This window comes from Jaculus jaculus, chromosome 12 (assembly GCF_020740685.1).
Source record: "Jaculus jaculus isolate mJacJac1 chromosome 12, mJacJac1.mat.Y.cur, whole genome shotgun sequence".
Classification (NCBI taxonomy): Eukaryota; Metazoa; Chordata; class Mammalia; order Rodentia; family Dipodidae; genus Jaculus; species Jaculus jaculus.
Window position 1 is genome coordinate 57,683,921 of NC_059113.1, and position 15,943 is coordinate 57,699,863.

General features: G+C 45.9%; 1 protein-coding gene and 1 pseudogene across 1 annotated transcript in view; one reads left to right on the forward strand and one right to left on the reverse strand.

Annotated features, from left to right (window-relative positions):
• Window positions 1–15,943, forward strand: part of Gga2 (golgi associated, gamma adaptin ear containing, ARF binding protein 2) — a 57,665-nt gene that overhangs the window by 3,386 nt on the left and 38,336 nt on the right. The window contains exons 2-3 of the mRNA XM_045131213.1: window positions 12,525–12,609; window positions 13,402–13,477. Coding sequence (XP_044987148.1) covers window positions 12,525–12,609; window positions 13,402–13,477 — 161 coding nt within the window. The remainder of the gene's footprint in view (window positions 1–12,524; window positions 12,610–13,401; window positions 13,478–15,943) is intronic.
• Window positions 8,430–9,798, reverse strand: LOC101616377 (annotated as a pseudogene).

A 15,943-nucleotide genomic window follows, 5' to 3' on the forward strand; every position in this document is an offset into this window, starting at 1 on the left:
AGTCTGGGCTGGATGGAGAAGAAAACCACTATGGGATGGGGTCATTGGTAGGTCTTGCCTGTACCTCCAGCATTAGGATTGTAGGGAGGATCAGAGATTATTATTATTATTTTTTTTGGTTTGTTTTTTTGAGATAGGGTTTCGCTCTAGCCAAGGCTGACTTGGAATTTACTATGTAGTCTCAGAGTGGCCTTGAACTCAAGGTGATCCTCCTACCTCAGCCTCTGGAATGTTGGGATTAAAGGTATGTGCCACTACGCCCTGCTGGTTAAATCATTTTAATCAAATGCTTAAAATAGTGCTTTGCTATTAGTATAGTATGAAAACTGTTTTACAGAAAGGACAGCTTAGTCCAGGATTAAAGTCACCAGGATTTCATTTCATTTCATGAATTGTCTCTGTTCTCCTCTGCTCCCTGCTTTACTCTCAGTAGAAAGCATTCATTTTTCTCACAGAATTGTAAAAATTATTGTTCTTCCTGTTGATTCAGCTTGGAATATGTGATCCTCGAATGAGGGTGACCAGCTGATGAAATAGGAAGATCACCAAATGTTGTAGATACCTTTTTGTCACTGTGATCCAATACCTGACCAAAACAGCTGATGGGAAGAAAGGGTCTATTTTGGCTTATAGTCTCAAGGGGAAGTTTCATCATAGCAGGGAAAGTGCTGGACATCACATCTTGCCTCAGCAGCTGGCAGAGAGCAGTAAGAGTGAGCTGACCTCTGGCACGGGGAAAGCTGGGATATATAATTTGAAGCCCTCCTTTGTTAAGACTCTACCTCCCAAATTGCCATCAACTGGAGACCATTCAGAACACATGTGACTATGGGGGACATCTCAGTCAACCCCCCCACACCAGACCAGAAGTAGAATGGGTGGCCTTTCCTAGAACTGAAGGGAGTAAGATTAGACCCAGCTGAACTTTGCACCTAGGTTTGAGAGGAGAGAGCATCAGGAAGTTGTTAGGGAAATTCATGCTTTGAAAATACAAAGGCTACCCTCCAAGCATTCTGTTCTGCAGCTTTGCACACCTCACTCATTGCACCTTCTTTCCCCACTTCCCTTCCTCCTCCTCTTTCTTTTGGTTTTTCGAGGTAGGGTCTCACTCCGGCCCAGGCTGACCTGGAATTTACTATGTGGTCTCAGGGTGATCTCAACCTGACATCCATCCTCCTACCTCTGCCTCCTGAGCTCCTGATTGCTGGGATTAAAGGCATGCGCCACCACTCCCAGCTTGCCTCTTCTTTATTCCTGTATGTGCTCATTTAGAGGCAGTGTCTGGCTGTGTAGCTCTGGCGGGCCTGGTTCTCAGTATTTAGCCCAGTTGTCACAATCTTCCTGTCTCAGCTTCTTGAGATCTGGGATTGATTGCAAGTGTGTGCCATCATGACTAGCTGGTGCATTTGATCACTGTTAATGAGGTTGTTAATGAAAAGCCTTATTTGCCACTGTGTGAGTAGACTGTAAATTCAGTTAGCACCCTGTGGAGACTTAGGTCTTGTGCAGCCTTGTGCAGTATTTAAGCGCCTGGGACCCGTTGTGCTGTGAATGTGGATTCTGGCTATAGCAGTCTAGTAAAAATGAGTGCAGAGTAAATTCATTCTTCCTTCAGCCTGGACCGACTCCCAGGTGGTGTAGCTTGTCTTCCTTCCAGCCTCACTTTTATCCTTCCCTTGGGGCTGTGGATTGCAGTCTATTTATATTCTCCTCTGGTTTGTATTCCTTCATATATTCCCACTGGTCCTGGCGTGTTTCCTGTGAGATGAGCTGAATCACTGGTGGGCTGTAGGGCCTTGGGGAAGGAACTCTGTGCAGTGAGTGCCCACTGCTGGAGGGTTGAACTTGGATCCTCAAGGTGACTGCTGCTCCTAGCCTCCAGGCTGCCATTGCCAGCACATACTGCTGCAAATGCCACTCATGACCCTGGTGAGGTTGCTGGCAGCTAGAGTGAGATAATTTGGCTTCTGAACCAGTCACTCTAGGATGAGCCATTCAGGTCGCAGTCAGAGTCTCAGCTGTCCTCTTAATACCTCTGACCACTAGCAGGCTTACAGGGAATCATGGGAGCACAGCACTTTTTTGAATATTTGTGTGTTTGTGCATGTTCATGTGTGTGCAGAGGCCACAGGACAGTCTTGGGTGTCATTCCTAGGGCATCTTTGGTGTTTTTGGTTTTTCGAGGTAGGGTCTCACTTTAGCCCAGGCTGACCTGGAATTCACTATGTAGTCTCAGGGTGGCCTCAAACTCATGGCAATCCTCCTGCCTCTGCCTCTCGAGTGCTGGGATTAAAGGTGTGTGCCACCATGCCTGGCCTCCATCCTTGTTTTTTGAAACAAAGTCTTACTGGCCTAGAGCTAGCCAAACAGGCTAAAGTGGCTGGCTAATGAGCCCCACAGACCCGCCTGTCTCCACTGTTGGGTACTGGGATGACAGGCGTATGTCATTATGCCTGATATTTTTCTTTCTTCTGCATACCAAACCCAGGTCCTCATGCTAGCAAGGCAAATGTGTGGCACTAGTGTTATTTTTTTCTGGGGGGGGGTTCCATTTTGTTCCATCCAACAGCTAACTCAGTAAACCACCTTGGAGTTTGGATGGCCATTTTCAGTGCAGTGAGGACTTGTGACAGTCACAAATGAAGACAGGGTTCTTTGAGTGTCTGCTGGCCATGTTCTTTTGGCCCCCTAGCTTCTCCTTTGGTTAGATTTGTGTCAGATCTGGGCAGCAGCTGTTGGCTTGGCCAGACCCAGCTGCCAGTCTTTGGGGGGTCATTTTCCCTGTAGCTGCCCAAGTCCTCCGAAATAGCTTGGGAAAGCTGGGATTATGTGTTCAGAGGCCCAGGCATTTCAGAACTCAAGTGGCTACCTCCTGGCAGCAGGAGTGTCCAGCCAGCTGATATGGAGTAGAAGAGGACTCACTCATTCCTTCCTTTGGCAGGGTCCCTGCCAGTGATACTCTAGTGCAGGAACAGTGTAGGTGAGAGAGGCTTGCTTTCTCCTGTCTTCAGGGACTCTGCCAAACTCCTCCCAAGAGAGCTGTGCCCAAGCCTTTGTCAAGGAACTAAAGATCTCACCAAATGTGTGTTGGATCCAGGCTGACCTTGAACTGAGAATTTTTTTATAGATCTTTTTTTGTTGTTTGTTTTTATTTTTATTTTTTTATTTGTGAGTGACAGACAGAGAGAGAAAGAGGCAGAGAGAATGGGCACATCAGAGCCTCCAGCCATTGCAAACGAACTCCAGATGCATGCGCCACACTGTGCATCTGGCTTAAGTGGGTACTGGGGAATTGAGCCTCGAACCTGGTTCTTAGGCTTTACATGCAAGCGCTTAACTGCTAAACCATTTCTCCAGCCCTTGAACTGAGAATTTTAACCACTGAGTCTCAATGGAACTGATTTTTTTGTTTTGTTTTGTTTTTTGAGGTAGGGTCTCACTGTAGCCCAGGTTGACCTGGAATTCACTACAGAGTCTCAGGGTGGCCTTGAACTCATGGCAATCCTCCTGCCTCTGCCTCCTGAGTGCTGGGATTAAAGGTGTGTGCCACCACACCTGGCTGGAACTGAATTTTTTTAAAATATATTTACTTATTTATTAGAGAGAGAAAGAGTCAGGGGGGAGGGGGAAGGAGGAAGGGAAGGAGGAAGGAACGGAGGGAGGGAGGGAATGGGCATGTCAGGGCCTCCAGCCACTGCAAATGAACTCCAGATGCATGCACCCCCTTGTACATTTGGCTTACATGGATCCTGGAGAGTTGAACTGGCATCCTTTGGCTTTACAGGCAAATGACTTAACTGCTAAGACATCTCTCCAGTCCCTAAAAAATATTTATTTATTTGCAAGCAGAGAGATACAGAAAAAGGGGGCAGAGAGTATAGGCGCACCAGGGCCTCTAGCCATTGCAGAACAACTCCAGACGCATGTGCTACCATGTGTATCTGACTAATGTGGGTCCTGGAGAATCAAACCTGGGTCCTTCTGCTTCTCCAGGGAAGTGCCTTAACTGCTAAGCCATCTCTCCAGCCCCTGAATTTTTTTTAATAGTTCATTCATTTATACAAGAGAGGGGAGCCAGACATGATGGTGCACACCTTTAATCCCAGCACTTGGGAGGCAAAAATAGAAGGATCACTATGAATTTGAGGCCAACCTGACACTACATAGTGAATTCCAGGTCAGTTTGGTCTAGAGCAAAACACTACGTTGAAAAACAAAAAGCAAAAATAAGCAAACAGAAAACCAACCTCAAAACCAAACAAACAAAAAACATGAGAGAGGGAGAAAGAGAGAATGAGAATGATGAGAATGGATGTGCCTAAGGCCTCTTGCCACTGCAAAGGAACTCCGAATGCATTTGCCACTTGGTGCATCTGGCTTTACATGGGTATAGGGGAATTTAATCCGGGATGGCAGGTGTGAGAAGCAAGCACCTTTAACCCCTGAGTCATCTCCCCAGCCCTGAATTATTTGAGAAAGAGAGAATGAATATGGGTGTGCTAGGGTCTCCTGCCCCTATAAATGAACTCCAGATGCTTGCAGCACTTTGTGCATCTGGCTTTATGTGGGTACTGGGGAATTGAACCTGGGCTGTCAGGGTTTGCAAGCATGTGCTTTTAACCACTGATCTATCTTTCCAGCCCCTTGGAACTGAGTTGTTTAAAAAGTAATTTAAAAAAATATTTATTTTATAATTTGAGAGAGAGAAAGTAGGAGATAGAGAGAGAGAGAGAGAATATGAATGAATATGGGTGTAGCAGGGCCTCCAGCCCCTGCAAATGTACTCCAAACACATGTGCTACCTTGTCCATCTGGCTTACATGGGTCCTGGGGAATTAAACTTGGGTCCTTTGGCTTTGCAGGCAAGCTCCTTAACTGCTAAACCATCCCTCCAGCCTTAAAAAAGTATTTTCTTATTTGCAACAGAGAAAGGGAAAAGGAGAGTGTGTGGGTGCTTCAGAGCCTCCTGCCACTGAAATGAACTCCAGATGCATTCACCACTTTGTGCTTGTGGCCTTCTGTGGGCACTGGGGAATTGAACCTGGGTCAGCAGACCTTGCAAATAAATAAAGGCCAGCCTTTAGCCTCTAAGGCCTCTCCCCAGTCCCTGGAACTACATTATTGTTTCTATCATATTCTTGTTTTGTGGTCAGGCAAGTTTCTTCAGCTGTAAAGGGATAAATTGATGATGTTAATCTCAGTTTTTGGCATGTGGCCAGCCTAAATGGCAGCTAGAGAAAAAAGCAAAATGGCTGCCATTGCTATTACTCTATTACTCTTTCTTTGAAACTGTAATAAGCCTTGAGTGGGTCTTTGTACAAGATATAGCAAATAGGACTTGAGAGATAGCTCGGGGAGTAATAGAACTTGCTATGCAAGCATGAAGACTTGAGTTCAGATCCCTAGCACCCATGTAAAATATTGCATGTAGTGGCATATGCCTGTAATCCCAGAGGTGGAGGTGGAGACAGGAGTATCCTTAGGATTTGAAATACATACAAACCAAAAGGAAACAAAAATCTAGTAAAAAAAATGTTGGGTGTGGTGGCACATGCCAGCTCTTGGGAGGCTAGGGTTGGATTGCCATGAGTTCAAGCAGCCTGAGACTACATAGTGAATTCTAGTTCTAGGTTAAGGTGGGTAAGATGCATGTTGAAAAAGCAAAAAAAAAAAAAAAAAAAAAAAAAGGGCTGGAGAGAGAGCTCTACAATTAAGGTGTTTGCATACAAAGCTTAATGACCTGGGTTCAATTCCCCAATATCCACATAAAGCCAGATGCACAAAGTGGTGCATGCCTCTGGAGTTTGTTAACAGCAACTGGAGACTCTGGCACACCCATTCTCCACCTTTCCCTTTCCCTCTGTCTCTGCTTGCAAATAAATATATGAAATATTTTTTAAAATGGCAATTAAACATGAGCTTTTAAGGGCTGTTAAGGTGTTTGCCTACAAAGCCAAAGGACCTCAGTTCGATTCCCCAGGACCCACGTTAGCTACACGTACATAAGGCGGGGCAGATGTCTGGAGTTCTTTTGCAGTGGCCGGAGGCCCTGGTGCTCTCATTCTCTTTCTCTCTTGTTTTCTCAAATAAGTAAATAAATAAATAAATAAACAAATAAACTGTTTAAAAACAAAAAGATCTCTTAAATCTCCTAGTTAGGGATTTGGACCACAACAGGACCTCAGAAAGATTTCTTCCTTTCTTTGAAGAAGGTATTTGTCTGTGAGGGTCTTTTACTCCCGATTTCTAGCAGGCAGGCGAAGGTTGGACTCTGCCAGCCTTTTTCTTTATTATCAGGTCCAATCATACAGGAGATCTGAATTCCTTTGAGCTGTTGACCTTGTGCGCTGAACCTGAAGTTTAAATGGTGAATCGCTTAGTTGATTCAGATGTATGTAGACTTGCTGCTTTCAGTAACTTATTTGGCCCTCACAGTGGCTTGACTTGGAAAATCTAACTGTAGGGCTTATTGGCACATAACCTTTATGATGCTAAATCAAGGAGCATCTGTACTTCATGCCCAAGTGGAAGGCAGTATGTAGGGAAGCACATAGGGAACATAGCTTCTGTCTTGGCAGATTTCATTCCCTTTAGCAACAATACGGCTTGTGTGCTTATTTTTTTGTGTGGGGGTGGGGGTGGGGAAGGGTTTATTTTGGCATACAGACTTGAGGGAAAGCTCCATGATGGCAGGGGACAATGATGGCATGAGCAGATGGTGGACATAACCCCCTGGCCAACAGTAACAGTAACAGTAGGAGAGTGTGCTACACTGGCAAGGGGAAGCTGGCTATTAAACCCATAAGCCGGGCTGGAGAGATGGCTTAGCGGTTAAGTGCTTGCCTGTGAAGCCTTAGGACCCCAGTTCCCCAGGACCCACTTTAGCCAGATGCACGAGGGGGTGCACACGTCTGGAGTTTGTTTGCAGTGGCTGGAGACCCTGGTGCACCCATTCTCTCTCTCTCTCTGCCTCTTTGTGACTTTAAAATAAATGAATAAAAGGGAAAAAAATTAAAAAAAACCAAACAACTCATAAGCCCATTCCCAGCAATACACCACCTCCAGGAAGCTTTAATTCCCAAATTGTCATCAGCTGGGGTTCTACCAGTCAGAACACTTAAGTTTGTGGGGGATTCCTGAATCAAACCACCACATTCTGCCCAGTGTATGTATTTCTACAGAGAGAAGACAGGCTCTTCACATGATGCCATGAGCTGTGCTTTACTTATTACTCACCCTGTGCTGGCCCTTTACACACTGCTTAAATCACATGGCAGCCCCATGAGGAAGGTACTAGATTCCTTATTTTTATACTTGAAGCTGAAGCTCAGAGAGTTAGTTGATGTCTCTGATTAATAAAGGTAGAGCTAGATATCCCCACTAGAAGGGGATTAAAATGCCAACATTGCAGCCAGGCATAATACTGTGCCCTGGCAGTCCCAGCCATGGTAGAAGTTGAAGCCCAAGAGTTGTCTGGGTAGAAAGTGAGACCCTGTCAAAAAAGAGGTTTTTTTTTTTTTTAAAAAAGATTTTCCTCTTTTTAAATTTAAATTAAATTTAATTTTTTTGGTTTATCAAGGTAAGGTCTCGCTCTAGTCCAGGGTTACCTGAAATCTACTATGTAGACTCAGGGTGGCTTTGAACTCATGGCAATCCTCCTTCCTCTGCTTCTTGAGTGCTGACTTTTAAAATATTTATTTATTTATTTATTTGAGAGAGAGAGAGAGAGAGAGAGAGAGAGGGAGGGAGGGAGGGAGAGAGAGAATGGGCACACCAGGGCCTCCAGCCACTGCAAACAAACTCCAGACGCATGCTCCGCCTGTGCTTCTGGCTTATGTGGGTCCTGGGGAATTGAATCGGGTTCCTTTGGCTTTGCAGGCAAATGCCTTAACTGCCAAGCAATCTCTTCAGCCCTTTTTAAAAAAATGAATCATTTAGCTTTCTTTACTTAAAACCAGTATTCTACTCAAGAATGACAAACCCTAATGTATACATGTAAGTACAATGATTGAGATGGGGAGGTAATATGATGGAGAATGGAATGTCAAAGGGGAAAGTGTATGTGGGGGAGGGAGGGCATTACCATGGCATTTTTTTAATAATCATGGAAAATGTTAATAAAAATTAAATTAAATAAAAGATTAAAAGAAAAAGAATGACAAACCCTAAAATGTATCCTCTTATACTGAGCAATGTAAGTACAAATGAAGTCAACGGTATGCCCCATTAGCATGCTGTGGTGTATGTCAATAAAACAAGCCCTCCCCACCCAAACCCTGGCCCCTGGATAACATCAGTAAATGATTGTGCACTGCGTGATGATACCATTAGGTGAGAACTTTGGTTCATGCAGTCGGCTGCCATAGAGGTTGCACCCAAAACCCACAGCCCTGGCATCCAAAGTCAGTCAGTGGCAATGGTTCATGGTGTCAGCCATGCTCCTTCCACAACACCAGGTGAATACTGTGGTCAGGCATGCTGGTGGCAAAAACCGAGCCGGTGTCATTGTGCCCGTCCAGTCCATTCAGCCAGGACGCTTCGCCTGCCAGGAAGCTGGAGCCTCTCTTTGATTTCCTGTACTCCGGCAGAGGCCAGCAGATAATCAGGCTTTCTGGCCTCAAGTCCATGATGTACAGGTAGCGGTTGTCAAACAGCAAGGCAAAGACATCTCCATAGCCAACCAAGGCCAAGTTTGCTACCTCAGGTGTCTTAATGACCCTGAGAATATCATAACTGGCAAAGTCCCACTGGTAGAGACCAAGGGCCGAACTGCAGACAATGTATTTGCCCTCAAAATGAAGTCTTGGCTGCAAGCAGATACTTCTATCTTCAGAGACAGACAATGTCTTCAAGCACTTGCAATTGATTTCTCTCCCAATTGGCCAAATCTTGATTTCATAGTTGTCTGCACTTAAGAGAATATAATCCCCAGGACTATGCAGGAGAGATTTGACTTTGCACCTCTGCAAAACCACCTTGGTGACCCACTCTGTATGCCCAGTGAGTGTGTTCAGGCATGTCCCAGTAGATAAAGCCCATACTTTCACAGTGAAGACTGCAGAGCCACTCACCAAGATATCCAGTTCATCATTGTAGTCCACACTAAACACTGCCCGAGTGTGGCCCCGAAAGTGCTGGGTCCTGGCTCCGGTACTCCATTCCCAGCAGGCCACAGTGTTGTCAAAGGAGCCTGTCACAAGCTTCTGTTCAGCGAACTTCACCGCTGCACAAGTGTGGGTCTGGATACCATAAATGCACTGCCCTGTGCTTACACCCCATAGTTTTGCAGACAAGTCATCTGACCCTGTTGTATAGGGAAGTCCATCTTTGTAGTAAAGTGCATACACTCTGGCACTATGTCCAATTAATGATGAGGTCTCAAAGGCTTCATGGTCCTCCAGTTGATTCATCCTCAAAATAGCCATCAAATAAACCTTCTTCCAGTGCAAAGCATCATGAACCGAATCATCTATCTGCCAGCCCAAATTTCTACACGCAGTCTGCCACACCTCTGTACAGGCACTTATCACCTTATTCCACTGCTTAGAGATGAGGCAGCACGTGAGTAAAGTCTGAGGATCGAGCCACTTTAACAAATAAAAACTGATTTCCAAGGGAAGGAGTTTGAGGAAGTCCCGCTTGAGGAGAGTCTCCAAGTTATTGGGAGAGATGTCTGAGCTGGATTGCCCCACTCAGACTAATCAGGTGATCCAGAGTTTCATTTCTGTGCAAGTCCATCAGAGGAAGAAATGTAACAGAAATGTTATCAAGCCATGTCTCAAAGTCCTTTCTCTCCATAGGCTTATGGAACTATTTATCTGAGCGAGCACCCCGGGGCCTGGGACCTCACGCCCGGCTCATGCCGACTAGGTGCACTCGGGCCGCCAGAGCCTCGCAGCGGCCGGGTCCGCTCTGCAGCCATGGCACCTGGACCTGTGGCTGCCAGTCAGGGTCCACAGCCTCCCCTTTGTTTTGTTTTTGAGACAGAGTCTCATGTACCTCAGGCTGGCCTCAAACTCGCTGTATAACCACAGATGACAGTGCTGGGCATTGAAGCCAGGGTTTCATGTCTGCTAGGAAACTGTATTAGTCAGGGTTCTCTAGAGGAACAGAACTGTTAGAATGAATATATTGGATTAGTTTATGGTAGTCCAATAGCAGTTGCAGACCTGAGAATCAAGGAACCTGGTAGCTGCTTAGTCCACGTGGCCAGATGCCTCAGCAGTCCCGATCCAGCACTGAAGGCCTGGAGGCTTCCTGAGGAACCTCTGGTCTTAAATCCATGAGGGTCTTCAGTCCTTGCTGGTCTTCAATCCACACTGGAAGGCAGCAAGCAGCTCTAGCCCCAAGTGGAAGGAAGGGCCTCTTTTTACCCAGAATTTCCTTATATAAAGTTCTCCCTACCAACTGAGCCACATTCGAGCCCCAGATAGTTTTCCGAAGGAATAGCCAGCTTCTCTTGTGGGCCTGAAGGTGGAGAAATCAAAGAAGTCCTTTTTTTCTTTTTAATTTTAGTTTTGCAGTACGAAAGGTGGGCCTCACATAGGCTAAGGGAGCTCTGTAACCCTGAGCTGCATTCTCAGGCCTCAGGGAAGTCTTTCTGAAAGGTTCTTCTTCAATTGTGATCAGATTGGTGGATAGGGCTTTGACAAGTGGACTTGAGAGCCCTGTGTGTTGGGGCCGGGTAGCAGTAGTTAGCAGTCTGATTACTTTGGGCTTGTCACATTCTCTTTACATTTAGAATATGGTCCTTGCACGTGCTCTTTGACTCCCACATGACTCCCACATGACATGAGTGTGACTGTAGTAGGGAACCCTTGACTCTAGCTTGAGGATGGAGGCCTGAATGATCAGAGGGGGCAGAGTTGGAGCTGGAGGCAGACGGGGCTTTGGGGGCTCTCAAGGCATTAGAAATTCAGATGAGTCTTGAAGAGTAGATAAACTATTTTATTTTATTATTTTTTGTTTTCAAGGTAGGGTTTCACTCTAGCCCAGGCTGACCTTCAATCCTTTTGTGTCCTGCTGAGTGCTAGGATTAAAGGACCATTCTCAGCTCAAGATACCCCCTCCCCATGCCACAGTCAGTGTCTCACACCAGCCCAAGCTGACTGGAACTCACTGTGTCTCTCTAGGCTGGCCTCAAACTCATGGTGATCCTTCTACCTCTTCCTCCCTAGTGCTGGGATTAAAGGTGTGTACTACCACACCCATCTGCCTAGCAAACTTCTTTTTTTTTTTTTTTTTTTTTTTTTGTTTTTTGAGGTAGGGTCTCACTTTAGCTCAGGCTGACCTGGAATTCTCTATGTAGTCTCAGGGTGGCCTCGAACTCATGGTGATCCTCCTACCTCTGCCTCCCGAGTGCTGGGATTAAAGGCATGTGCCACCACGCCTGGCTCCTAGCAAACTTTTGAAAAACTTATTTGTTGGGTTGGAGAGATGGTTTAGCAGTTAAGGTGCTTTCCGGCAAAGCCAAAGGACTCAGGTTTGATCCCTCAGTACCACATAAAGCCAGATGCACAAGGTGGCACATGCATATGGAGTTTCTTCTTGCCTAAAGGTCCACTTCCATCCTCTCAAGTTTTTCCAGGGCTGGGGAGATGGCCCAGCATTTAAAAATGTTTGCTTGCAAAGCTTGCTGGTTCGGGTTCAATTCCCCAGTACCCATATAAAGCCAGATGCACAAAATGGTGCATGCATCTGGAGTTGGTTTGCAACCACAGAAGTCCTTGGTCTACATGCATGCTGCTCTCTCATAAACGAACAAAGAAATGTATTTTATTTTATTATTTTATTTATTTCAAAGTACCACCTTGAGAATTAACCTGTCACCTCCCAGCTTGCAAAAGCTGCTCTGTTAAGATCAGCACGAGCATGATGTTCTCTGGAGGGGTTGGGCAGGCTAGGCCAGGATGGACAATGTGAATCAAGGTTATTGTAGGAAAGGCCAGCACCAGGGCTGACTTCCTTTGGCAGGTGATTGTCTCCCTGTCCCACAGCTAAGGAATTGGATAGCCTCCTGATGCTGACTCATGCCTGCTACATTGCCAGGCCAGCACATGGGGCTCTGCTATAGGCATAAAGAAGGTATGCACAGACCAACCTCAGCACTGGAAAAGAGCCAGTTTCAGGGTCATCCCTTGCAAACTAATTTAATCTTTCATGTATCCAGCACGTGCTGGACATGGTACTTGATTGACCACAGTGAGCTAACATGTATGGTCCCTGCCCTTTTTGGCCTTTTGCCTACTGATCTGACCCCTAGAGCTATGATGTCACAGCCCTGTGTTTATGGGAGGGAGGTTTTAAATTTTTATTTATTTAATTTTGGTTTTCTGAGGTAGAGTCTCAGTCTAGTCCAGGTTGGCCTGGAATTTACTGTGTAGTCTCAGAGTGGCCTCCAACTCTCAGCGATCTTCCTACCTCTGCCTCCAGAGTGCTGGGATTAAAGGCATGTGCCACCATGTCCAGCTTGAGGGAGGTGCTTTTTATGCTTTCTTTAATTTCATTGTTGATTTCCTTAACAGACAAAGCCACAGACCCAAGCATGTCGGAGCAGGATTGGTCAGCTATCCAGAATTTCTGTGAGCAAGTGAACACTGATCCTAATGGGTAAGATTCACACATTTCATTCTGAAGTCACCTTCTGGGAACTGACTGTTCAGCATTTGGGAATTTTTTTTTTCTAAGATAGCCCAGGCTGACCTGGAAATTACTATGTAGTCTTAGGGTGGCCTTGAACTCACAGCAAGCCTCTTACCTCTGCCTCCCAAGTGCTGGGAGTAAAGGCGTGTGCCAGCATGCTTAGCTAAATGCAGCTTTTTTTTTTTTTTTTTTTTTTTAAATGTGTGAAGAGCCAGGAAAGAGCAAGGCTTTATCATTCTGTTGGCAGTGCTGGGGGCTGAATTCAGGGCTTCATGCTTACTAAGCATAGGTTCCAGCATTGGGTCACATCTGTAACTGTACCTAAGATTGTATTGAGTTTGTTTCCAAAGCTCCTGGCTAGGAACTGATAGACAGTTGTGCATCCAGATGTTTGACCTACATACTGCTGTTGTGGAGAGTGCCCAGAACCTTTCATTATTCCTGTTTTCGTGTTTACTGAGCTGTTGCCAAGGGACAGATGGGGTCTGTGTTGCTCTGATCTGCCTGCATAGAGCTCTGGGCCTCCCCATCTACAGTTCTGCCTGGAGGCCAGGGGGGATTTGTGTAGCCCAGTAGAAGAGGAGCCTAGGTGCTGCAGGTGCAGCAAAGGTGGGTGTTGATGGTCCATCTCAGGCTTGTGTCTGGGCCAGGCGCATTCTACCTCTGCCTTGGGACACCATCTTGGAAGAGGGAGCTTGAGCAAACATACTTTGCCAGGCTGTTTAGATTCTTCATTCAGAGCTTTCTGCTTTCTTTTAGCCCAACGCATGCGCCGTGGCTACTGGCCCACAAGATCCAGTCTCCTCAAGAGAGGGAAGCTCTTTATGCCTTGACGGTGAGTTTGGCCCCACAGCTCGAGCTTTCTTCCTCAGTTCTAGGAAGAGCCCTGAGGACATTCTCCTCAGGGCATCAGAGCAGGCTGAAGGGATTTCTGGGCCATGTTGCCCATCAGAGATCTGTTTGCTGAGACAGTGTTGAGGCTGTTTTGGGAGGAGGAAAGAAAGTTCTATTTCTATTTCATTTGCCCCTTTTGGATCAGAGTTGGCAAGTAACAGAGAAGTCATACAAATGAAGACGGCTGGGGCAGAGCGTGCGCCCTGTCACACAGCGCGGGACTGCTGGCAGTGGCCAGGCTTGGGCTCGGGTCCATTGGTGTTGGAACGTTTGCTTTCTTGAGAGTAACCAAACATCTGGGTTTTTTTCTTTTCTTTTAAGATAGAATCTCATGTAGCCCAGGCTGGCCTCACTGTAGCTGAGCATATCCTTGAGCTTCTTCCCTTTTTTTTTAAAGAAATTGCTTGTTTTTGACCATGTCATTCATGTATTTTTATATTAATTTTTATTTTATATTAATTATAACAGATTATTCTCTTATCCCCTTGTCTCAGCTCCTGTTACCCTGGAGGCCCTTCTCAGTAGGGTTACAATATTCACTGTGGGGTCATGAAGGCCTCAGTCCCTGTGGAGTAGCAGGGGACCATGCCTTAGGATATTTCTACCCACTCTGTGACTCTTACATTCTTTCCACCCTCTCTTCCACAATGTTCCCTGAGCCATAGCAGCCCTGTTGGCAGTCTTAATTTAGTTTTGAGTTCTCCGTAGCGTCTGGATTTAAGTTTTTTTTGTTTTTTTTTTTTATTTTTTTTGTTCATTTTTTATTTATTTGAGAGCAACAGACACAGAGAGAAAGACAGAGGGAGAGAGAGAGAATGGGCGCGCCAGGGCTTCCAGCCTCTGCAAACGAACTCCAGACGCGTGCGCCCCCTTGTGCATCTGGCTAACGTGGGACCTGGGGAACCGAGCCTCGAACCGGGGTCCTTAGGCTTCACAGGCAAGCGCTTAACCGCTAAACCAGCCCTTAAGTTTTTTAAAAATATTTTTTTAAGGGCTGTGGAGATGGCTTAGTGGTTAAGTGCTTGCCTGTGAAGCCTAAGGACCCTGGTTCGAGGCTCAATTCCCCAGGACCCATGTAAGCCAGATGCACAAGGGGGAGCATCTGTCTGGAGTTCGTTTGCAGTGGCTGGAAGCCCTGGCATGCCCATTCTCTCACTCTCTCTCTCTCTCTCTCTCTCCCCTCTGCCTTCTCTCTCTCTGTCGTTTTCAAATAAACAAAAATAAACAAAAAAGATATTTTTTTAAGGACTGGAAAGATGGCTTAGCAGTTAAGGCATTTGCTTGCAAAGCCAAAGGACCCAGTTTCGATTCCCCAGGTCCCACATTAGCCAGATGCACAAGGGGCACATGCATCTGAAGTTTGTTTGCAATTATCGAAGGCCCTGGCGTGCCCATTCTCTCTTGCTGTTTCTCTGTCAAATAAATAAAAATATATATATAAGAAACATTTTTTAAATTTAAAAAATTTTTTGTTTATGTTTATTTATTTATTTGAGAGCGACAAACAGAGAAAGAGGCAGATAGAGAGAGACTGCCCATAAAAAACATTTTTAAAATTTTTGATTATTTATTTATTTGAGAGAGAAAGAGGGGGTGGGAAGGAAGGGAGAGAGAATATGGGCACATCACCAGGGCTTTCAGCTGTTGTAAATGAATCCCAGATGCATGTGCCCCCTTGTGCATCTGTCTTATGTGGGTCCTGGGGAGTTGAACCTTGGTCCTTTGGCCTCACAGGTAAATGCCTTAACTGCTAAGCCATCTCTGCAGTCCTGGATTTATTTATTTTTTATTTATTTATTTTTAAATTTTTTTGTTCATATTTATTTATTTGAGAGTGACAGACAGAGAGAGAGAGAGAGAATGGGCGCACCAGGGCCTTTCTGCTGCAAACGAACTCCACACGCATGTGCCCCTTGTGCTTCTGGCTAACATGGGTCCTGGGGAATTTGAGCCTCAAACCGGGGTCCTTAGGCTTCACAGGCAAGTGCTTAACCACTAAGCCATCTCCCCAGCCCTGGATTTATGTTTTGATAGATCACTGTGTTTGTCACCATCAGCCTGGGGCTGGTTGTCAGGCTAGCAGTAAGGTCAGTGTTCATGTAGTCACTTCCCTTGCAGTTTCTCCTGGGCCGTGGCAGATGTGGTAGAGGTGGCATGTCTCATGGTAGTCAGTCAGCTGGCTTCTTGCTTTATCAATGGATCTTGGTTCTCCTCCATTTTCTCTGCTATCTGTATAATAAAGCAGAGTCTCCAAACAACAGTGAGAGCAGCTTGAGTTAAAGGGGGGTATGCAGATTTGAGAGTCCCTTGGGGGGGGCAGCAGACCCTCTCTTCTTTTTCCAGAGAGCAATGGGGACTTCTCTCTAGAGTCTGAGTTTCCTGACCTTGGGATTCTGACTTGGTTTCC